Here is a 25635-nt window from a genome sequence, read left to right as displayed (position 1 = left end):
ATATAAACGCTGCCATCCTCCACAATAGAGATGTGGCTGCATGCTGATGTGGCAAATGAAAACAATGACAACGGAACCGGTGCCTGTCTCCATTTTATATTCTGCCAGTACTGAGAGCAGTTTTCACGGGATAGGGAACTCATTTGTTTTCCATGACTAAGCTGGCCCCATGCTTGGCTGAAATGCTATCATTTAAATGAGAACAGATTACCTCATTCAATCAGTAAGTGAAGTGAAGCAGAATTCTAATTGGGCTTCATGGGATTTTTTTTTCTTCAGCTTTTTTTTTTTTACAGCAGTAGATCTTTTCAGAGTTGTGTTCTTGTGTGACAAGGACACAGCTGAGAGCTTCACAACACCTGTGTTTCCAAAAATATTTAAATTAGGGCAGACACTTGTTCTTGGCCTGTCTGCCCTTTTACATAACAGATCCAGTAGTAGTAGTACCTGCATAGTGTCTGTGTGAATACAAACAGATGCTTTCTCCAGTGGATAGCTTTGTAGATATAGCACTTTATATCTACAAGGCCTATTTCTTTGCATCGCAGAGCAATCAGGATGGAGCCAGGAAGTCAAGTGGATGCTACAAGATTGCAAATGTGAAAACTATTATGTTAATGATGATGCTGCTGTTTACACGACGATGATGATAATGATGATGACGATGATATTAATTACACTGGCGATGGTTGTGGTAATCATGATGAAGACGATGATGATGATGAGAGTAGTGACAACATTGAAAATGATGATGATGATGATGATGACGACGATGATGATGATGAGGAGTTTCAAAGTTCAATCTCTCCTCAAGGTCCATTAAGTAGGTGTTCTGGAGCTTTCAGTCACATCACAAAAGTAAAAATGTACATTTCAGTGACAATTGGCCAAATTCCATCTGCTGATGAAGATGGTGATGCTTTTCATTATCATGACCATCATGAAGATGACAATAATGAAAGTGATGCGGACTATGACAACTGCATAAATATCAATATGTCACTTATTTCCATCCACACTTTTCTAGCTCATACTGTGGGAGCTGAGACGGGGTAAGCACAGATGTTTGGGCAGCCGGCTGCTCCCGAGTGGAGGTTGCCGCTGCCAGGTTTGGGAGCCCTTGACACTGTTAGAGGGAGCAGAGACAGAATGCCGTCGTCCGCAGGGAGCATGGGAGCTCTGTTGGTGCGCTGGGTCTTGTCCAAGAATCATGTCTAAACATAGCTGGCCCAGGGCAACACAAACACCTGCATTCCCTTTGGGAGGTTAGAAGGGGCCAGCACGAGCTTACTCAATAGCTGACTCACTTTACACTGCTCTATCCTCTTCAGTGATTTGACCCAGACAAAGCGTGTGAATCCTGCGCCCTCAATGTGCACGGTGTGTGTTTTTGCTTGTGCAAGGCTATGTAAGCTAACACTGTTATATAGATAAACAGGTCTGCCGTTAATGGAAGCAGAGGATGAAGGAGACGTGGAAGAGGGGGAGAGTTTTGTATTTGCAGAATGTGATTAAGGCAATAAAACAGTAACAATTAAATTAGAAAGGTATCTGTGCCATCAGCATCAAGACCCAGAATAAATCAGGCCCTACAGTTATTATCAGCATGGTTAAGCACAGCACAGTGCGTTTCTATTCTCCCTAACATGCAATCTGAAAGTGATGACTACTGAAATCTCAGTGGAATATAAAATAAATATGCAGGTTTAGCAATAGCACGCAGTAGTTTTGACGTGGACTTAAATTACAGAGCTTTTTTTATGATCTGCCAAGGAATTATTGAGTAAAAATAAGCTGTGGAGATAAGTATATGCGTGTGTATCTATCGGAAAATATTGGATAGACCCAAAAAGTTGGGAATAACTTTGGAGTAAAAAAAAAAAAAAAAACTTTTCTGGGGTATGCAGGAGACTTTTTTGACTTCTTGGATATCTGTAGCGTTTTTCACCTAACTTTTCAGAGTTATACCAAACTTTTCGGGGGTTATTACTGACTTGTAGACTTTAATTTTCAACTTGCACTGATTTGTATTTGCAGGAATGGTGCACATAAATCTACAATTTTGGAATTGCACCGCAAATTACTGAACCAGTTACACTTGCACCTTGGCATTTACACTTTTAACTTAAAAAAAAAAAAAAAAAAAAGTAAGAGTACTTTGTTTTGCTCATTTAAAGCTCGTCTGGCTGCAGCTAATGTAGGCATAAAGAATGTGGTTTGGGAATAGCGGTTGGAGTGGCATCAAGCAAAATGTATCAATTAGCCAACTCCAAGATTTACAGAGAAGGAAGGTATGGCAATTGTAGTGTCAAAAGCACACAAACAATTCAGCAGCAACAACAACAATAACAACACTGAGAGTGTAAGTGTGGGGAGGATTGGGATGTTGTTTGCTGCAGTGCCATGCAAAGGAGGGGTTTTTGTTGTCGCTCTGTGCATGGCTGTATGTGTAGACGAGGGACCTGATTTGCTTTGTTTGTTATTCTTTCTCGTCTCTCTGGCGGGTTCTTGTTTGGATTAGAGAAAAACCCTCTGTGTCTTCATCAGAGGGTGGTTGAGTGGTTATGATGTATGCCAGTTAGCCCTCCTACCATTATAAACAGTAATGAAGATGTTCCGACCCACTCGTCTTTCCCTCTCAGAGTGCTTTGATTCCCTGAGTGCTGACTGAAACACATGCCCATTACTCTTACTTCATTCACACTTTCAGCACCACTTTCATCTTCTCCTCCAGCCCCCCCCCTCCCCCTCCTTCCCTCTTTACTGCCCCCTTGAACTGTGTTCTGGTTTTAGGTATCTGTAGAAATACATCTTATTTCCATTTTCACATTTAAAGTCAGATTTATTGAACCAGCGTGGCAACCACAAAGGTTTGCAGGCAGCAGAAAGCACCATGCCTTTGACTAGTGCCACCAATATGTTGGGCCAGTGTCTCAAGTGTCCACTGAATTGGAGGATGGCAAAGAGGCTCAGTGCACAGTGGGAATAGATGGCTCTCTTGGGGATGGAAAAGAGGCCATCCGTCTAAGAGCTACTCTGTCCTTGTGCCGTATCTGATCTGGGGTAGACAGAGTGTATTAGCACTGAATAATGGCCCCACACTGCTTGACCAGCTTCCTGCTCTCCTCTGTGATATTGCTCTCTTGGGGGTGAATTTGTGGGGGGCTCTCCCCAGTTGAAGCCTCTCAGGCAGGCATTATGGGGCCCAAAAATCCCCTGTCTACCATGCCCTGAACTCCAATGGTGCATGCGAGTCGCGACGTGCTTGTATAAATTGCAGATAAATCTAAGTGGGAGACTATGAAACTGGAGAACTGAGAGAGTATAACCTTGAAGTTTCAAAAGTTATTAGTATGTCTAGATATTATTCAATCCTTCTGTGGATTGTGTGAATGACAGAGAACCAGACAGCAGAGAGACGGCCAGAGAAAAGAGAAAGAAAGGAAGAAATAAATGATGGGGAAGTGGTGGTTTTAGTCTCCTTTAGCTTCAACCTCCAACCTTTTTTCACGCTGTAGTTTTCATACTAAAGGAAAAAGTCGACTCAACTGCCATTGCATCTTAGCTCTTGATACCCTGGGGAGAAGCCTGATTTCAGCATTGATCCAGTCTCATAACAATGGAGGTAAAATCCCTCTGCAGGCGCAATAGACGTCCTGTCTCTGCTGTGAACCTACACAATCAAATACAAACCTTGTTTTCCACAATATCACTGCCCTCCCTCCCTCCTTTTCTTTTTCAAAAGGGCAGAATCCATCAAAAAGGCAACATCTCTGTTTTGCCACCTGTGAGTGTGTTGTACATCTATTTTATTTCCCAGTACCATTACAAGATTCCGAGTCGGCCAATTCCCTTTGCTATCGATTTCATCCAATTTATTTTTTGCTGGGTTTTTAAAACCTCCCACACAGAAAACCATCTCTTAACAAATCATTTCAGTATTACACTTGTGGAAGGCCATGCAAGATTTTACCAGAATAATTACTGCCAATTTAGTAGTTATTTCATCACAATTACAGGTATAGTAAGACAAATTACTAACAAGAGCAATGAAGAATGTATCCATCAATAAGGTTCAATAACCACAGGAAGTAGTTGATAGGACAGCACTTGACTGCTGCACAATGAGCTGTTGGAAGGTGGTTTTTCCAGCTGTGCACTTGCACCAACACAAAAGGTGCAAAGGTTCTCTCTTTGTCAGAGAGCATTGAAATCCCTTGATGTTTTCTTTATTTTTTGCTGTTGCAATTTCAAACTGGCAATGAACTTAAATTAGTTATCTGTGTCAACAACCTTCACATAACAGCCAAGGTGGAAACATGTTCTCAAAACTGTTATCCAACTAGACTGCGAGGAGTAATCCTTATGTCATTCCGTTGACTTCCAATGGAAGTCAAGATGGTGCTTTTGCAGCCCTGGAGACGCTAAAGAACCTTCACATTCTTGGTGTAAACCTACTACATCTGGTGAAGATTTTAAACATATATAATTTCTCAAATCTTTAGTCTCTGGAGTCTTTAGAAATGGCAATAATGCATCCAAACACTCCAGTCATAACCATAATCAAACATTTTCCTTAGGCAGATTTGAACCTTCCTCAGAGAGTTGGTCACGTGGCATTTTGCTGCGAGTGTAGTCGAATGACCACATCTTCATAGATTGAAATACAGTTGCATTTTTGAAACATTTGTCATTAAAATAATGAAAATAGAATAATATATTGAAACAGAATATTGCTGTATCGCACACTGTACCATACACACACCTAAAAACACCAGCAGACCCCAGGGGGGGAACCTGTCTTTCTACTGTAAACCGTGAAACACAACCCAATCTCGGAAAAAAAAAAGCTTTAATCTTGACAGCTTCATCAGATGTCACACACATCATATTTCCTGCATTCCTCCGACACACTGATGGACATCGAATGTTCAAGGGAGATTGTATGACCACAAAGCAAACAGCTATGCAACAAAGCACCGCATTGCTTTGCTGCAAACCACTGGAACATGACAAGGTTTCCCCAGATGAATTTTTTTTTTGTAGTGTAGTTTCATTAAATTGTTCAGCATGACAGTGTTTCATTGTTTTCCTTCTCTTCATTTCAAAGTGTGGGCAGATATAACATCATAAGATGGCATCATAAGAAGGTGTCTGGCAATGATTAATGCTATCAGTAATGAAGTGTTAAAGTTGACTTAATGTGAAAATAAATTACCCACCAGCAATTGATCAGGGGCCCTCATTTAAAGTTAATTGCCAGACTTTTTCTTTTTCTTTTCCAAGTTATAGGATCTTTCGTGTTTTGTGCATTCATGACTAGAAACAGTTCTCACCTGTAGAGTGTGACAGGAGGGTTGGCCTTTGCGGAGCAGTGGAATTTCACAAGGTTGCCCTCCAGAACAGGCTGAGGCTCCACTGAGAGATTGACAAGTGGGAGATCTAAAAAAACATAGAGACACAGAAACAACCATTTACAGAACTGGCAGCCTCCTCAAACATCCTGTAGTGAGCTGTAAGCCTGAGACAAACACTATGTTGTTGACGTTTTCTGTGGCTGAATAAGGCTCGGAAAGAAAAAGAGAAAATATATCACAAAATTTTTGCATAGGAGACAAAATAGACACCTTATAAATAGCTTAGAAAACATGCAACCTCAAAAGAAAAGAGCCAAACACACCAGCATGCAAAATAAATTCTCAGTTTTATTTGGGGGAACCTACATTTGCCAAATGTTTTTCTTTTTTTTTCTTGTGACCCAAAACAGATTTGGCAAGCTTTTATGTAGCTGTATGACACACACAATACTGTAGGTAAATATGCTCCACTTAAAACCACTAGGTGAAAGTCTTTTTATTCAGATTATCTCACAAAACACTGTGGCAGCGCTTAGAGCAGTTGTGACAACTTATCACAATTTGTGGCAGCATTTTCCCTCGAATAATAGGCAATTACTCCTGAATAATTTGATGCCCTATTTTAATCTTGCTGCCACCCACCTAGGGGTCTAGGCCCAGTTGTTGAATAATACTGTGGTGTATTTCACAGGTGTGGGGTGAGAGAGAGTATGCTATTTTTATTCCCACATATTCATTAGCAATGTTATAAGGAGCGAATCAAAGGAAAACTTGACTTGATAATGAGTTTCAGTAAATGGCAATTTGCAAACAGTGAATAGTCCATAGTGCAATCCACTGCAATTAAAACAATGAACAACCTCTGTGATACAGTACAATTAAACAGTTCTTAGAATAATAAGTATTCATATTATGCAAATTTAATAAACAACTTAATTTATCCTAATTGACAAAGGTGGGATTCTTTTTGAAGATACGTGTTCATTTCCATATCAATCCTGTCCCATGTGAAACAAACAGCTCTTTACCCCACAGACTCGGAGAACGAATTTCAAGTAGGTGAAGCTATCTCCTTGGGTTTCTAAAAAAGAGGCTGCTTATGTTTTATTGAGATTCAAATGCAGCAAGGAAAAATCATAAAGCTGACCTTTATGTTAATGGAGAACCAGGTGGATGGAGAGAAATATATATTATGAATTAGCTGTCAAGGAAACCAAATATTGCTTCATGGAAGCACATCTTAATATGAGTTCCTTATATCATATTTAACACATACTTAGAACATGACCTACACTCATCTTTCAGTGTGGCTGAGTGTGAATTGCATATTTCCATTTATATCCACAAACTTCCTTCCAAAGCGGTTACATGCCACAAGCATAGCAGGGTAACTGTTTTCTGCCACTTCCAGAGACATTAGTGGTACCAGTGTGATACTGATAAGGCATCATGGATTGTAAACTCGTCACAAGGGGAAAGAGCTGGTTCTGGGTTTGATGCTGGTGCAGCCATCTGTTTTCAAGGTGTACTAAGTCTATCTGCTTTGTGTTCAATAATACTAATCTACTAACCAGGGACTGTGTTTGGATGTGGATGAAGAGCAGTAGTGGGCACAGAGATCTGCACAGAATTAAAGAGGCACACAAACACTGCTAGAATGAAGCCAAACAACACTGTGTATAGTTATGGAAAGTGATTCTGTGTGTGTGTGTGTGTGTGGACAAGAAGCGTAGCAAAACTGCATTTTACCCTGTGGCTGTGCAGATGCTCTGGGCTGGCTCAGCTGCCACAAAGCCCCAGAGAGGAGGGGTGGTCCAGGTGCCGTATTCCCCCCTACTCACGCATACACACCATATTCCCGATCAGCGGGCACATTTCCCTCCAGGACAGTTGCCCCCCCCCCTCCACCAACCACTCTACCACCTTCAAATCCATGGGCTCCACCTGTGCCAGTTCTCCCCAGGCCAGGAAAGAAAACAACAACTGTGGATCCTGGAAGACTGAGGGCCACAGTGAAACCAGCAAGTCTCTCCAGGTACTGAGCAGCCAACTGTGTTTGTATGTGTAGGCACATGTTTAAAGGGGGGTATGTGTACACATGAAAGGACATGTGGGTGAGTGTCATAATAAAACAGGAAACCTATCTTATGCCTCGAGCAGCAGTTTTAGCTGCCCTGTAGGTGTTTTTAGCATCGCGAGCGGTTAATTGCGTGGACAAAAATGTGGGCAGAGGGAACCTCAGGGGCAAAATGACAGATGTGGCAGTGGTGGAGGTGGTAATAAAATCCAGCAAGAAGAGTGGAGAGTAAAGAGAGAGGCAGACATAAAAAGAGAGCGAGGGAGATCTGGAGGTGGTGTCTGTGCTAATAGACACAGTTATGTAGAAGCTAAATTCACAAGCCTTTTTCACTAAAAGCATTCCTATACTGTACTTTTCAATCATGCAAATCTTTTTCTCTGGTCTTACTGCCAAGAGACATCTAAGGACACAAATGCTCATTACTGTCAACCCGGCTACTAATTAAAGTCCTTTTCAAATGATTTAGGTGTAAAAACTGACCCTCCCTCAAAAAAAGACCTCAGTTCCTCTTAGCAAGACGAGGTGTCATGAAGACTTTACATCTATTTCTAAGTCAGACGAGCAATGTGTCGGATAGTTCCATTTCCCAGACGAAACCACAGGCAAAGACAGCCATGGGAGCAACGACTGTCAAAAGTCTGCCAGCAAAGGCCTTGGGTGTGAAGCTGGGACTGTCACATCCCTAACCTTTGACCTCTCAGATATGACAGACATCTACTTAATAAAGAAGTCCATTTGCTACTTTGATGTATAAATGCATGAGTTCCTGAGCGAGTGCATTTGAAGCATCATGTGACAGCACATCAATATGCAAGGCTGTTAATTCCTCAGATTCGTCAAGAGAGGAGTAGCAAGGGAAAGAGAGAGGGGGAGGGATGGTTGGATAAAGGGAAAGGGGGGGGGGGGGAGTAACACTGATCGGAGCTCCACTGAAAACAACAGGATGAATGGGTTTGGGAGGGGCTGGGGTTGTGTTATAGTTGGCCGACAGCTTTTGATCGGTTAGTTCAAAGTAGAGACCAGATGGTGTTTTTGGAACAATCTTCCAACTTCTCTCTGTTTCCTGGAGATAGTGCCAACACAAATTGTTTTTTCCCTTTCTTAAAGCTCAATTTCCAATCTCTCCGGGTCACTGTAGACAGCTGTTCTCCAGTAGGACCAGCCTCAAACTCCAGGAGTGTCGGCTGCCTCTGAAGGATGGGGGATGCCGTTTGGGGGCTATCCGCTTGTGGCTTATAGCCTTAGCAATATGGGCATGACTGTCATATGGCTGACTGAGTGGAACACTGCAGGGAAAAACAGACTGACTGACAACCTGAGGTCCAACGTATTGATCATGAGACAGTCAACCGTGGAACAGCAAAGAATTTACTCACTCTAATGAAGGCAGATGTTCTGGTATTCAAAGAGCAGCTTAAATAAGGAGCGCCACTTTCCTCACAGTGCATCTGTAGTAGTGTCTAAATATGTTCACGAGCATCAAAGTTTTGTTACAGATGCAATCAAAAGATAGTAGTCAAAGCTTACTTTAGAACATCAGACGGATCTTTAGGGCATTGGAAGCGTGATAAGAAATCACGTCTTAACATATAAGAATATGAGATAACTCTGTGTTGCAGCATCATTAAAGCTTAATTTAATGTACAGAAAATTCTGAGCCTTTTCTCGCCCCCCTTATCCTTGTGCTCTTTCCGACTCACTTTCAAATTCTGTCTCTGATGAATTTGCCATTATCTGCTTGATTAAGCAGGGAGAGCATGTAGCTGAGCCAGCTACCAAAAGCAAATCCTCCCCAATTGCACATCTGCATGTTCTTTATTAATTAGTCCCAACAAATGGCATTCATTTTCCCCCCACATGGCTCAGCTTGTTTGCAATGCAAACACACAAGAAACCTTGGCTTTGCTCGTCCCCAGCGTATTCATTTCCCACTGCGTATTTGCAAGCGTGTTTCTATGTGGGGCAATGCTCTGCAGATATGCAGCTGGACTCGAAAATATTTGAGGAATATTTTAAGTTGTGTGATGAGTGGGATTCAGCGGGACATGAAACTGTAGCATCAGAATCATATTTCACTGCAGTGGTTTTATGCCGGGGGGTAGAGGAGCTTACTGATTAAAGTCCAAAGGGTGTAATGCAAGTTAAGTCATGCTGCTGGAGAAAACAGCGTCAGGGGGTAGTCACCCCTCTGCTATCAAATAATTACAGCCAGCTAATGGACTGGTATGGACAACTGAAGTCAGCAGTCTACCCAGGGTTCTGAATCACCTCCGATGGCTCTAAATTCCTTTCATTTTGGCAACATCACCAGTACATACTGTATTTAGATGCTAATTTGTGTAACCTTAGGTCAGATAACGCTGTATGAACTTCTGTGGGAATGAAAATGCTGAGGTGGATGTAAATCAGGAGCATTAAAGTGATGATAAAAAGAAAATATGGTTGTGAAATGCATTGGTTTTTAGGCCGGTTTAAGCTGTAGAGCAATGCGCCAAGTTGTGTTTATATTACTCTCATTTGGATTGCTATAAGGATGGAGCTGAGAGAAAAAAGGGCACCTAAGTGTAGAAGTGAGTGGAATACAAAATGTTGAGAAGGGCAGACAGATTAAGAAGATTTTAATTACTTTTGTTGCTATTAATATTATCTCACTAATACGGTCAATTAGATTTCTCGGGGCAGGAAAATAAATGAGACTTTTTCTTAATACACACAAAGAGACATGCAATAGGCAATACCAGTATTTATTCAGAGAACTCAAATGCTCAGTGGACATTATCCTCATTTTCAGGAGATACACAGCCATTTGGGGAAATTTGCTTATTTGCCATCTTACTGGGTATTTGATGAAAGCATCAATATCAATTTCATCTCTGTGCGTTCAATACTGAGCTCTCACAGTGTCAGGGAATTATTTGCAAGGCATTTACCCTGTATTCAATAGCTGTCAACTCATAATTTCCTACTTCTGATTACAAAAAGGGAAATAAGTTGAGTTGAGACTCATGTGACTGTCCTCACAGTCAGCACAAACGTTACTTCAACAAAACTGTATGCTTTGAAATCATAATCAAGTTCAATTTTCAGCAAAGCCAATTGAGCTGAGTGTAAAGGTTGTACTTTCCACTTTTCATTTCATCATCCTGACCAAAATTAAGGCAAAAGTTCTACCCAAAGATCAAATGGACTGTTACGCCAGTAAATTACAAAGTAACTCAATCAGATCTTGGAGGGACAGTAGTGGCTGTAGAGTGCAGTGCAGCTCCAGCGACTCCCTGTATCCGGCCCTCACCAGGGTCCCACTTAGACTAATAGCAACCGTTCACCAGAGACTGCTATTAATCCCTCCATCTTTGTTATGGGACTGAGGCACACTGCTGCACCACTTACAAAACTCATGAGAGCACAAAGTGAAAAGGAACATGAAACAGAATGTATTATTTGCACTAAACATGGCAACCAATTATTTTTTTTTTTAGAGGTATTAGCGCCTTATTCATGGGGTTTTGTGTGCAAAATAATATTTTTTTTTTTCTCTCTCCATAAAACTGAAACTGCATTTTTGTAGTGCTCCACTGAAACAAAAATAAACTGAAGGTAGTTTCCAAATTTACATTACAATTCTTTAGCTTGAGAAAGGGGATATTAATTCTGACCACTCTTCATAGGCAGATGGCAATTATTCATGTTTGGCATATGTACATACAGTATTTGCAGATTATTATATAGCAGGGAACAGATCATGACAGGAATAACATTGACTTAAACAGTAACTTCAGTGCCTTGAGTGATGAATATGTAAACATGAATACCATTAAGTCCACGTGTAGCACCCAGATCTACTTCATTGTGATACAAAGCACAGGAAAACTTGGCAAAGTCTGATGATATCCAACTTATGCTGAACATATGGCATGTCAGTGCTGGCTTAGCTACTGGCTATGCACTTTTTGTAGTAGCGTTTAACACTGCCAACAATTATGAGGCAGTATTGTTAGATCCTGACATGTGGCTGGATCTTGCTGGAGAACAGAGAGAACACCGCAGCACAGTTGTAAAGAAGAGATGGTCAAGTGTTACATTTATTTCACGAGCTGACAAGCTGACAGGGAGCGCCTGAAGGAACAATTGCATTGATAGGTAGGATGATGACTCTCACCTTCTCTAAGAAAGGCTCACTAACAGGGTAGCAGAGTGGGCAGAAGAAAGAGAGGTTTCAGTTTCTCATGCTCCAAAAGATGTAATACACACTCTCCTGTCTGGCCTTTTTTCCACTGCATGACAGTGGTCTCTCAGTCTGTAAAATGTTAACTTCCAGCTTCGTTTATTATTGAATTATTATCATTAATGAATGAGTTGTGAGCTGAGAACCAATATTGGCAGTACAGGGTCAAGGTTTTTTGTGTGTTTTTGAACAACCCAATAGAATTCGACAAGAATAAGAAAAAAGGAAAATATGAAAATCAAGTTTTCGAAAAACTGTGATGTGATCAGTATATTAGATGTTTGATGAAGAGGAGATTTGAGGAAAGCACATCCTGGTGTGTCTGTGATCTGTGGATGTGCTTAGTTGTATCTCCCATCTGTCTCACCTGTGTTGTGTGTTGCCCTATGCAGGTGTACGCTCCTTTGAGCCTGTCTGTGAGTCTGTGTTGTGTCCAGACTACTCCTTGCTCACTGTAGCTGACTGTGTCCCAGTTAAGGCTTTGGATCCTCTGCAAAGTCTGCATGTCTACTGTGAAAAATCATGAAGTTTTTGAATGGAAAGTCATAGTCAGGAAAAATAACATAAACCTTTGGTTCAGGTGGTTATAAAACACTGGTAAAAACACCACTTGAAATTTATCCATGTAAATGCCACGTCAGGCATTAAAAAGAATGGAAGCCAGGAATAAATCCCGGCATCCCTTCATTATTGCTGTCAATATGTTATTAATCACAGTCTCAAGGATAATTAGAAGCTACACTGACGCATCATGTATCATGTAACTTTCCAAAGTTACTCACAGGTAGTGAAACTTTGACGAGGCATTTGAGGACAATTCCTCTGCGAAAATAACTGAATTATCTAGTCTGTTTCGGTTCGGCCTGGCCTTCACGTCATTTAAAGACTCACTTTTGTTGGCTGCATTCTTTAGAGGATTGAGCCCCTGAATCAGGACACAGCTTTTGCATGCTGCTGCCCCTGTACGACAACAGCTGCTTCGCATCAATATTTACCACTCAGCTGTCCTACCTACACTGTACTCTATGGAGGAGCAATTGAACAGGCCAGACCTATCCAGACCTATGTGGTATCCGGTCTTCAAAGAGATGAAGCTCAAGGTTCCTGTGCTACTATTCCCATTGCCTTGCCAGTGCTCCATCCTTTATTTATTCAGCACCTATTTTTATAGTCACAGAAAGTCTGGGTGCTCCTCTTTACTCACCTTCTTTGTAGCGTTTAGTACATTGACATCTGAGTGGTTTCTACTCCATTCGCGCAATATCATTGTTCAGTGAAATTTATCACTTCAACAAATTACAGTAGCAAAAATAGACATGTGAATATGGACAGGAAACTCAGCTTCTATTTGTGTACAACATACAGTTCAGAAATCTAAACACACCTTTACAACAAAAAACAAACACGTCTTCACAGTAGACAACACCAGTGGGGCAGATAGAGAGTGCAGGGGGAGTGCAGACCCCACCTGGTGTTAAGGTAGCTATACCTTGTTAAAAACACTGACAACTTCTGCTGTGTGTTCTATGGAACTACATGACTAGCTGGCACATTAGCGAACATGCTAATCAGAAGCTAGCATGCTAGTTTGGTCTGGACCACACTCATTACTCCAGGGGGCTCTGCCCTGTCCCAGAGGTCACATCTGAAATGCCTCCATGTCTTAAAATAAACTTCATGGTTTATAGGAACACTGGAGAAAGTTTCATGCTTTAGTCATAAAATGCCCAATACCTCTCATATACAAGCGCATCTGCTGCACAACACAGTTGTCACCACAGGTTGTATTTTTGTATTTCTGCAGTGTTACAAATACTGCTGTTGAGCCAAGAACCTTGAAATCAAATTAGGCAGCATTGAAATTAACTAAATTGATACCCAACACGAATGAATCAAAGTTCAATTACAGCATGTTTCATTTCAGGAGCAGCTTAATTTGGAAGTGGATCTTAACACAAACTCCGGAGGCTCTGCTGAACTGTGCCTAACACTTTACCTGTCAAGTCTGCATGGGGGGGGGGGGGGGGGGTGAGCATGGAGGCACGGGAAACAAGAGGCTTAGCCTTGTGGGAGACAATCTGAATCTTGACAATTAGTCTCTGCTGTCGCTCAGTTTGATCTCACACTGTGAATAATGTTTTCAGGAGCTTTAATTGTGTAAAGAGCACATTTTGGAATGCTTATGAGAAATCTGCTGCACTCATTTTTCAGGGTTAAATCATACATTCAGAAGCGAGGATGATGCTACGATGGTGAGCATTTATCACAGACACATCATTATACATGGTGACAAATCAGTTTACATGTGGGCAGACTTCCCTCTTTGACTGCATGACAAAAAAAAAAAAAAAATGACGAGGACAAACTGCAAGGGTTGCAAACACTAACAACTGTTAATCATTTTTACTCCCGCGCCTGAGTTGGCCTGTTCGTGCCGTGCCCGCTCTTGCCATGCTTGCCTCTTGTGGTGTACATAATGAAAAGAATGGAGCCGTCAGTCATAATGGCTCTCTAAATAGCATTTTCTGCTTTATTAGTCATACTTAATGGTGTTGAAGGGGCTGTGAGTGATGCAAAATCCCTTTGTTCAAAGCCCTTCTCTTACTGTGAACGCTTCTTGATCGAAAAAAGATTCCCTGACAATTGAGGCTGAATGTGTTTTACACGCTGGGCTTACTTTGTCTATTTTAGAGGGGAATTGTGCATGCTCTCATCAAAAAGATTGATGGCGTGAGCGAGGAAATAAAAGAGGTGGAGATGGTGTGCATAGTGCCACATCAGGCAGGTAGTTGGACCAAAAAAAAAAGACAATCCCATTCATTTTAGATGGACACCTCCTCTGATATTTCATTATAACGAACAAAAAAGTGATGCATCACCAACCCATCCACCCACCTACATGGTATGAAAGCAAAATGGAAACCAATTTTAAATATCCATCAGAGCCTAAAATGAATCCTCCGCGTTTACAGTGTTAGTCACCTATGCTTGTCTGACTTTCTGCCTCTACATGAGAGAAATACCTCATATTTTGAGAAATACATGTCATATAGAGACTGCCCCTCCCACCTCCCATCTGTACTTCAATCATTAGCCAAGGGACTTCAAAAAACAATAACTCTCAAAGGGAGAGACACTGAAAGCAATAAAGCCAGAGATACAGTAGGAGAGGTGGTATACTTACGCTGGATGTCGATCGTGACACTAGTCTCCTTGCCATTGGGAACTGCCTTGTTGGAGGCCTTACAGATGATCTGCTGACCTGTCTCGATGTTGGAAGGCGATAGATAGAGTGTGCTCACGGTGCTCTCTCTCCTACCATCCCGGAGCAAGGTCTGCAAAGAGTGAACAGGGACTGAGTGAAGTTGAAAGCAACAGTGCAGGCAGCTGTGTAGATGTTGTGTTGTTTTAAGTCTCTAAATTTATACCAAGTATGGTTGGTTGGCCGTGCTGGAACCATGGATTCACTTTTATAACCAAGAGTCAGAATCTCTAACTATTTTTGATTTTGGGAAGTAAACTGCAAATACTGTACAACCATAAACTTAAAGTCAGATACGGACTGGGTTGTATCTTTAGTAGCTTAAATTCAAATTGGGATTGTAAACAGTTTAAATGATATATAAACAGAAGAGAGGTCAAAGTAGCAGTTCAACAGATAAGTTTTGATGGAGAAGGTGCAAAATTGGGGGGAAAAACAAACAAACAAACAAAAAAACAGCGGCAAATTCATGAATACACACATCTTGTCTCTTGGGAAACCAGAGGCAAAGCTGATTGTTATGAAAAAAGAAGAAAAAAAAAAAAGTAGAAATATGTTTTTTGAGCCTCTTTTGTGTGTCTGGAGAGCTGCGCTCTAGTGCATGGCTTGTCATACTCCACAAAGGAAATCAATCTTCTTTTCAGCGCTCATCCTCTGAGCCCTACATTGTGGAAGCCATCTGGAATCGGTTGGTAGCGCTCAGTAGCTCTCAGTCTCCCTCAAACGCTCAGGGGAGGGCTCTGAGAGTCTATGTTAACCAGTGCGGGACAGAGTCAGAGACAAAGTCACTGACTAGAACAAATTGTGTGGGCAACGGGACACAGTGTGGTCAACCACAAAGTCAAGATGCATTTCCCTGCCATCTCTTTAAAGGAGGCTCACTGTTGCACTGTGCTTTTGAAGAAAAGAAGACCCTGCTATGGAGAAGTACATCAAACATTTTCTTAATATAGAAACAGATCAACTGTGCTGACCAGGGGGAGCTCACTGTGGACATGCTTTACTGCACTGCTACCTTTAGATGAGCCTTGCAAATGTATGGATTGCTTCAAGGATATTTCCTTTATTTGGATTCTTATGGCGCTTACAGCATTTCAGTCTCCAAGCAACTTCCTCTTTAAATGTAATGGCACTTTATATACAGTATATGTACAATAGGTTAGTGAAAGGTGCAAGTTATTGAAAGGCACAAAAGATAATTTAGATCCCATGAATGAACATTACACGTAACATTACAAATGTTCTCACAAAGTTCAAGAAAACTTAGGGGTGGGCGATATGGCAAAAATATCATGTCACGATTTTTAAAAAATAAAATCACGATTTTGATTTTATCACAATCTTAAATTGGAAAAAGAAAAACAGACAATTTAGACCAAATAACCTTTCTTAACAGATTTTATTTCAAATAGTCGCAGTTTTGGCTGCATGTGCAAACAACGTAAAGTTTAAGGTAAACAACAACAACATTCTGGTCTGCGTGTTACCACCCAACGTGCGAACGGTTTCTGTGCAAACTTTGCAAATTACATTTGCTTGCGCTTGATCAGTTGCGGAAAATCCAAACCAATTCCATATAATGGAGGTGGAATTTTTTTTAGCGACCGACTCCGTTTGGCTTTCAGCCATCGCTCTCAATGTGCTACCGCTACACACACAAACAAGGAGGCGGGTAGGAAAGTGCATCACTGCCCGTAATTCGCTATGATTGGTCGGTCAGGTTGACGACGTCAATACGTCTGGTGCGTCGGTGCATCAGCATAGAACTGCAATTTATAGAATATGCCCTAGGCGATCCCACGATCTCTGCAGTTTGAAAGATCGTCTTCACGTTGTAATCCTTCACGATCTAATATCGTCATATCGCCCACCCCTAAGAAAGCTACATATATATTTCAACTACCATAATCACTACCCATTGATCATTAGCCGAGTCAAACTGCACCTCATTGTCATATGTATAAACCAGTGGTAATTATCTCCTCGTTTTCTCCAATGCAAAAGTTCTATTAAATAAAACTGCAATCTAACTTTGGGCTCTCTTTCTTCCTTAAGCATACCATTTCTGAATAATATCATTAAAATGTCATGGACCTTGTAAAATCAAATAGCAAGACATTTCAAAAGACATTTTTTCATCTAACCACTTCATAGTGCATGTACTTCAAGGTGCCTGTTAAGTGGCATATCACATTAAAACAATGAAGATAAACAAGGTTTTCTGGGTATTAATGGGCATTTTGCAGTGTAAGGACATTATCGATGCCATCCATGTTTCTGTGAAGTCCATTTGTATGTGAGGAACCATGGGATGAAATTCGTAGTTGTGCGCATGTCACTTCTAAAGCAGAACATATTAGCTGTCAGACACGGGATATGTCAATGTAATATCCTTTCTGACACAATCAGGATTGTTTCCCTCGTCGCTCTGGACCTGTCTGAAGTCATTAATCTTTGAAAGGGGGTTAGCTCACTGCTGCATTGAATTCAACACCATGTCACATTACAAACTGATAAATTTTCATATGACTGCCTGCAGCCTATGTGAAAAATACTTTTAACCATGCTAGGAGAGGAAAGGCAGAAGTAACAAGATTGAGATGGAAAGGTATGTTTAAAACTGCATCACATGATTTTTGACCTCTAGTCTCGTCTCCCCTCAACTTATCAAGCTGATTAATGTGTTGTGTAATGTGTTAGCAAACATCAGTAGAAACTGTGAGCTCTCTTGAGACAAAGTCTAATATTTCCTGGCATTTCAGCCTTGGTTTGAGCTGAGCGTCTTTACAAAATCTCTGCTATTTACCATAATTGGCAGTATCTCTTCTACTCTCTTCTTTCTCACAAAATAATGCACAACAGCTACAAAAACCCCGAGCCAGCTAAGATAACAATAGCTAACTTAACTTACACTTAAAGCTGCAACAACGCAGCCAACCTTTAACTGAAGAAGAGGGTGACCTGTCAGTAGAATACCAGCCAGTGGCTTGAAGCCTATCAGACTAAATTAGCTCCTAATTTAAAAAAACAAACAGCTGAACCAAAGAGATTATCTACTAAATAAAACTTGATGTGCTGCTAAATTTTTGAATTAACTAAATAACTTTATTGAAAACCTTAACCATTCTAACTTAACTCCAATTGGTGAAAGAGTTTTAATTTTATTGGAAATACAAAACTGCTGTGGAAAACCAAACAACAGTTTGTGAGTCTTAAGTGTGGTTAAAATCAGACCATCGTTAAATGTCTTTAATATGTTACTATCTGTCACATTATATGTGCTGGGAACAATTTGGGATTTTGGTGCCAGAAAATGGTCTAACTTAGTATCCTGTGTGTAACTGACGGACTTTTATTTCGTAGCTACTATACAAAAAACGCAACATGTGCATTAATTTGCAGACTCATTACATTAAAACCTTCATCAACTTTACTGTGAAATAGTAGAACTGTGTTTCTGCAGGATGTGGCTGAAATGTCTTCAGTGTTTCAGACATTTTATCTGCACAAGATAAAGCTTATTCATCAATTTATGAATGCTGTAAGTTTGACTTTATTATAAAGCCATATAAGTCTCATATTTACCTTTAACTATGTAATCTGATTAATAATTGAGTTCATGGAAAACATTAAGACAGCCCTATTACTCATCCTTTATGAGTATTTCATTAAACCCTGAAGTCATCTAAAATGTTCAGACATTAAAATGACCCACTGAGACCTGGCTGGCATGCAGAGAAAGCCTTGATTGGGTCAGTAATGTAGAATGTAGAGGAAAGAAGCCTCCCAGGGATGGTACTGAATTTACCAAGTAAGCAAACGCTCAAGATTCATACATCATTAATATTCTGATAACCCGTCCAACACGCCTTTGTCTTGATATCAAATGTATCTCTGAGTTTTATTCAATCAGTCATGTTTAATTCTGGACCACACGGGGGTTCTTTCACTAAAACAGTTAATTGCTTCAATATTGTACTTTGTCTGAAAAAATTAAAATAGATCCACCCCCCACCCCCACCCCCACCCACCCTCTTGGTCACTGAGGTTAAATAGGTTTCTTTTGTTTAACTTAACTCACCTCAAAAAGATCATTTCAAAAGTTGTTAAAAGTAATTGAAGAGATCTATATTTCAGATCACACTTTTAGTTTTAAGACAGAATAAATGAGGTTAATTAGTTTGCCAAAATCTTTTGAGATCTTTTAAAACTGACACAATGAAACAGATTAGTGCTGAAGGTAAAGAGCCCTTTGACTTTAATAATCTCCCTTACTGCTGGGAAAGACTACACCAACAATAACAAAAAAAGCTAACATGTTAAATGCCCACTCAAAATTTAATTAGTTGCTTTATTTGTAGTATTTTCTGACCCTATTACTCAGTGGGTGTGACGATTAAAATGCAATAAAGTGCTCTAATTACATAAAAAACTCCCATGAATTACGGGAGAGAAATAACGAAACCGAGAGGCAGGGAAACCAGCTGCTTTGAACACTTGTAGGTAAAAAAAAGGGTGGAAATAATGAAGAATAATTATTTTCTCTGCTGAAAGTGATCTCCATCAATGGTAGCAGCTTCATGTCAACTTTAGCTATTTTACCTGGCATGGAAGAGCAAAGCTGGCACAGCTGAGAAAGTATACAATAAAAAAGCACTATTCTGTTCTTGCCAGCAAGACCAGCTCATAAAAAAGGTCTTTCTCTCTTTCTTTTTTTTTCTAAACCTCCTAACACTGTGATAACTCCCGGTCGCCTGCTCACCTCTCAGCTTGCCACCAGAGCATTCAGAAAAATACAGTGTGTAGCACATCGGGGGGAATGACTTTCTGGTAGGGGAATGCATCATGTTTTTCAAATGATTTGTTGTACCATTCCAGTGCAAAAGTATCATAGAGCAAGTGCGCACACCACCAAACCACAGCTCAGACCTGGAGGCTGCATATTACAAACAGGCCTTTGCTGTTTGCCACTGAGCAACTCCACTGGAGCAGATGGGATTTGAGTGTTTGAGGGAAGAGAGAACATTATTCATTAATTTCCTCTGCCTTCACAGCTAGTGTTGATTTTTGATCCATTCACCTTACTGTGACAAGCTTCTTAATTATTTGGGCTGCCCCCTCCATGATATTCTACAGTTTTTCAAAGCTATCTTCACAAAGTGACTCTCTTACATGGTAAAATTAACACACATTTTTGCCAAGTGATAGCTTTAAAGGTTTCTCAGCCATCTAATGTGTTTTTTTTTTTGGATTGGGGTGGTGGTGGTGATGATAATGGATTGTTAGTATACACCTTCTTTGCAGCACAACTTCTTCATCCTCTTAATCTGAACTGAGGGTAGACAACAGTGACTCACTATCGCAAAGCAGTATTATGAGACGGGGATGTGCTGGGGCTAGCTGGTTAGCATGCTTACTTCAGTAGAAGAAGTGATAAGAGTGAGAGAAATACAAGCGAAATTGGATTTGCTTCCCACTGCTGGATGAAGTAAAGGAATGAAGATTGATGCTGAACATCTAGACTGGTAAGTAAACAGCTGTGGAAGCTAATGTTGACTGTGTAGCAATAGCGAAAACTTACACATAGCACCTTTAATCATACTTTCTCTCTTTAACCACTGATCCAGTAAATAGTGTTCTAAGAGGTCATAGAGATGAGGTTTTGGGAGGCCTTAGTGGGAAATTATCTTTGGGTCAGAGCTACCATTAGATATGACACCATCAAGAAAATCCATTTTGGTGAATCCACCACCACATCTGCTCACATTAGTCCTCCTCATCTGCGGGATATGAGAAGACCATCAGAGCAGATGATTATGCTTACAAAATGTCCCCCTACTGCTCTTCGGACCCAAAAAAAGAGTCATCTTCTTTTAATCGAACCCATTGCTTTTTAATGGTAGGCAATAGAGATAAGAGGGAAGAGGGACATACTTGGGCTCAGCATAGGCATGTGCACATCCATCACCTACCAGCACAGAATGTCCTCATATCTGCCTTCATTCCGAGAGGATGTGATGGCAGGAAGCGCGCTCTCCGCCCACCATTAGTAAGCAGCATCTCCAGCAATCACTTTATTCAAATCTGCCTGGTCCAATCAATGGCATTTATCTGCTCTTTGAAAAAAGCCGATAATGGGATGAGGCAGCGCACGGAGCAAGGGAAGGCGGGGGAGGTGTTAGTGCTCTAAAGTGCCTGGTCTCTTTATGTCCTTTGTTTAAATGGAAATAGAACATGACAGTGTTGACTGCATGATTAGCCTCGTGGGCTAATGTCAGTCAAGTGTCTGCGGGGTCAGGTGATCATGACATTGGGCTGGTGTGAATGGTGGCTATTGTGTACTATGGCAACAGAAGTAGAAACACGATCTGTCATCGAGAATCATACTGCGCCACGAAAAAGGTTCGGGCAGATTTCAGCACAGAAAGTGACATCTTATATTTTATAACAGGTTGAGAAGATGAATGGCGACAAAATGCCACTGAAGGAGGAGATCAAAACACCAGAGAGAAATGCAAAGTCACTGATAGTTCCATGATCTTGCCATCTGCTTGTCTGAGTTGATTTGTATACTGGGAAAAAAAAGGCCAGCTATCTTTTTGTAATCAGAACACAACCTGGATTTTCAAGGAATTTCATTTCATAAAAGCAGTCTGGATGCTGAGGCAAACGCCCACCAATGACTAAAGCAGTCACTCTGAAACACCTCATGGATGTTTAACGTTTTTGCAGTAGTTATTTAGAGCTAAGCGCAACATGCAAAAACTATGAGGCAACGGCTGTTTTTGTTCTCCATCTCAGTTTACTTTCATAAAAGAAGAACTGCTCTTGACAATGAAAGTGCCGGCGCCGTGTAACCCTCGCCCACCGTTCCACCCCCGTCCTGTCCCCAGCCGGTCTACAAACCTGGTATGACACACACCTCTATGCTTACCTTGGAGTACATGGCCCCGTTAAGGACCTCTCCATTGCGGATCCAAATGATTGAGGCTGCTGGCTTGGCGTTGTCGGCGTGGCATGTGAGATTGAGTGGGTCACCAGCCCTGAGGCTCACCACCGGCCCTCCACTGATGACTGGGTCCTCTGGGGGAACTATTGATATAGACACAGAGAAAGAGGGGGCGTTAGCCATATGATAAACAGATGATAATGAATGGATGATATATTATCAGCAAATCAATACAGACTGTGTACTACTATTAGTGAAGTATGTAGACATGTAATTTAGTTTTTAATCTATATGTAACATAAGTGCACTCTGGCATTAACTTCCTTCATTATTATTGCTTTTACATGCATCAGTCTTGTTTGTCTGATATATTGCATTCCCACAACACCGTGGTACTGAAAATCTATACTAAACCACATGAGCCAAAACTATTGTATCTACAAATGGCACCTGCAAAGATTTGACTGCGTGAAACCTAACCTCATCATACAGCGCATTCTCATACAATCATTGCACTGACGGTACCAAAAAGAGACCACATTTTGGTTTATTGTACACAAATTATGTTTCTTTAGAAAATAAAAGCCACATTTACTTGTTCGGGGGAAGTTAATGACTTCACAGTGAGAAGTAGATTCATCCCGTACGTAATGAAAAACCAGTAGTAGAGGCACCAAAAGCTTTGCACAAGTCACAGCATGAATATCTAAATAACAATCAGCTCTGCCATCACTCAAATTTCCCCATTAAACATACAGTACACACATAAATGTCAGCATTAAATGTAATTAAGTCTATGTCTAACCCCCCTCTAGGCTTTGACAAATATGACAGAGAGAAGAAAGCATCACAACAGTGTTATATGTGCCTCTAAATGGCACTGATCAAAGACCTATTCCTGTTTTACCCATGAGCTGATCTATTTTTTTTTCCATTTTTTTTTATAACTGAAACTGCGGTGAATTATTGATTGACCTGAGTGCTCATTACAATGCAGATCTGGGGCAAGATGAAATCAAAGGCTGCAGGCAGCTGCCATATTCCCCAGCAAAAGCATCATGATTGGAAGGAAGGTTGTTATGGGTTAGATTTATGCTGTCAGACAGCACTGAGATGAATGAAAATAAAGAAAATTTAATTTGGGGCACTGTTTTGTAGATTTAATGACAATAAGTATAAAAAGGCTGTTTTATGGTAGACATAAATGTGAGTGTGGTTCCAGAGAGTTGTGCATACAGAAATCTATGTTTCTCACTCTTCAGTGAAATTACTGACAGAAAATGTTGTAATCCATTTACTTCTGTAATTACTTTTTTTTTTATCATATTTTTTTTATTGTTAATGGCAGTCCGCTGTTCCCATGCTGGATTGAGATAGGGTTCTGTGTTCAAGGGCTTCACATGAAATGATGCAGCACATAACACAGTGTCACTGTTTTATTTCAATTTTATTTCAGCCTAATGCTGTATCAGAGCTGTATTAAGTTACGGCTAATGCAAACCAAGCATTCCACACCGATGCAGCCGATTGTTTTTAAAAACTGTAATGGGAAGAGAAGGAGCATTCACAGTGAATTGTTAGATGAAGGGCTGCAGGCGACACTTACCTTGCTAAGGAGTTGAAGATGTGCAGACTAACTGCTATTTCTAGTTTCATGGTGAAATTACATGAAATCAGATTGCAGTTGCACCTATTTGTAACCGACTTCTTTATTAAAACATTAGTTCATACAGTTGCTCTTAAGCTGCATTCCTGACAAAGCAGTTGCTCAAAGATTATTTGCTGTTGTTTTAAACCACACTTGATGTTGCCACGGTAACCACAGTCAACCAGGAGTGATACTGTATCTAAGGGTTACAACTTTTAAGATGTAGCTTTAGTCAATTGCACAAATGGTCCTTGCATTATTTGTAGCATGATGCAGAGCAAGTGGGGCAGCACACTGGTCATAAACATCACACTCCTGTTCTGCTTAGTCTTCGAGTGCTGCGGTTGATTAGTGCATGGGGGTGATATTTCGCTGTTATGACTAGTGCCTTTGCATTACATAAAATAATTGACTAAAAAAATGGAAAATATTTGTTGATCCAAATTATCAGACAAAACAAGCATCATTACCACACATTTACAATGAGTAAGGAGTGAATCAGAGCACTGTGGGAACAGTAAAGTCTGGACTCCGACTATAGACCAGACTAATAACTCTGACCAACTGGACCAGTAAATCTGCTATTTCAAAGACAATTCCCACTCACTAGTTCCTGTTGTGTGTTTGAGTTTGAATTGCGGCGTTAATTCGGGCCGGCTCCCTTTCATCTGCTCCTCATTAATATGCGGATGGGTGGGAGAGGTGGAGGAATCTCAGGTCAGCACTACCAGATCAGACAACACAGTGTGCTGATCTATGCAAGTAAGAAAGAATCTTTGTGAGAATGTGGTCACCTTCTGGTCCTTCATCAGCAATTGGAAACAAGGTCAAGAAGATCACATGAGTTTATTCTTATGCTAAGAATAGAGTTACTGCATGGTGTGCAAATGAGACAGGGAGCATGTGAAAAGCATTATGAGCAGGCAGTCGCGAGACAGCTCTCCCATTTGTCATAAAAGAAAACTAGCAACATGTGAGGCTTGGTGATAGCACTCTGACAGTTGATTGCAAAGATCCAGTGTTATTGGCCTGCTGTCACTGCTCTCTTGCACACATGACTGAAACATTAATTAAATGTCAGGCATATAAGGCAGCCATAAACGTTTTTTTTTTTTTTGTGGAGAGGAGAAGATTAGAAAGGAAATTCTGACAGTATGTGAATGATAGGACTCACTCACTGCACATTCAAGTGGAGTGATTTCCCTATTATTGCTTACAAGTGCTCAAAAACTCTCAGAGAAAGAGAGATCCGATGAGTTTTGCTCTCTCTTGAAGGAAATATTCCTCCTTCACACATATTTGAACATATCAGTGTCTATAAATACATGCTACCTGGTCAGAAGGCGACACAACTAATGAATGTGGTTATACCCTTGCTGACTGTCTCAGTAAGTCAGTTTGACCTTAAATAGTCTCAGTTGTCTGCCATTATCCAGCCTTATATTTTCCACTGAGGGATGTCAGAGCATACAGTGCAAGAGGAGTTTATGATTCCATGCATAGTGGAGCTACACAGGAAAGAGGAGGTCACAGGCAGACCAAATAGAGCACTGCTACACTTTCAGGTCATGTCCCCCTGTTGGGCTGCCTGCCAGCTGAACACTGAGGGTGAATCGTGAACAGACAAGGAGAAGAAGGACATGCCTGGCTGCCTCCATCCTGCATCTATACCTCTGTATCTATCTGTCCTTCATTGTGGAGACAGTTTGTGACAGCCTGGACTGGAATTGTTTTCTGTGTGTAACTAGCACTCAGCTTGTGCTTCCTTGGCATCTTTTTGAGATTGCCACCGCTAGAAGAGCGTGGACTGAATACATGAACGAACACAAATGAACGACAAAGAAAAAATTAATTTAAATCGATATTTAGCTCTTTCTCTTCAGCCGAGATCCTCCACTGAGCCCGCCTTATGATTGCCAGGTCTGACAGTTATACAGAGGCCAAGCCTTGAACTTGAGTCAGCCATCATCATTACTGGGCTGTTTGCAAACTCAGCAGTCCCTAATGGTTCTAAATTAGCTCTTTACTGCAGCCATTCGATGGTCTTGGCATAAGTAGTGTGGTCAGTGGTACAGATTGATCACTCCTCTTTAATTACAGGGCTGACTCACTGC

At 40.9% G+C, this 25635-nt stretch overlaps 1 protein-coding gene across 1 annotated transcript in view; it reads right to left on the bottom strand.

Moving 5' to 3' along the window:
* The window catches only part of kirrel3 (kirre like nephrin family adhesion molecule 3), a 156509-nt gene that overhangs the window by 19595 nt on the left and 111279 nt on the right, over positions 1-25635 (bottom strand). Inside the window, exons 5-7 of the mRNA XM_022746322.1 lie at positions 21859-22016; positions 14847-14997; positions 5337-5442 (exon numbers count right to left, since the gene is read on the bottom strand). Coding sequence (XP_022602043.1) covers positions 5337-5442; positions 14847-14997; positions 21859-22016 — 415 coding nt within the window. The remainder of the gene's footprint in view (positions 1-5336; positions 5443-14846; positions 14998-21858; positions 22017-25635) is intronic.

Source organism: Seriola dumerili, unplaced genomic scaffold (assembly GCF_002260705.1).
Source record: "Seriola dumerili isolate Sdu_G_001 unplaced genomic scaffold, Sdu_1.0 BDQW01000102.1, whole genome shotgun sequence".
In the NCBI taxonomy this organism is placed as follows: Eukaryota; Metazoa; Chordata; class Actinopteri; order Carangiformes; family Carangidae; genus Seriola; species Seriola dumerili.
This window is presented reverse-complemented; position numbering and strand designations above follow the sequence as displayed.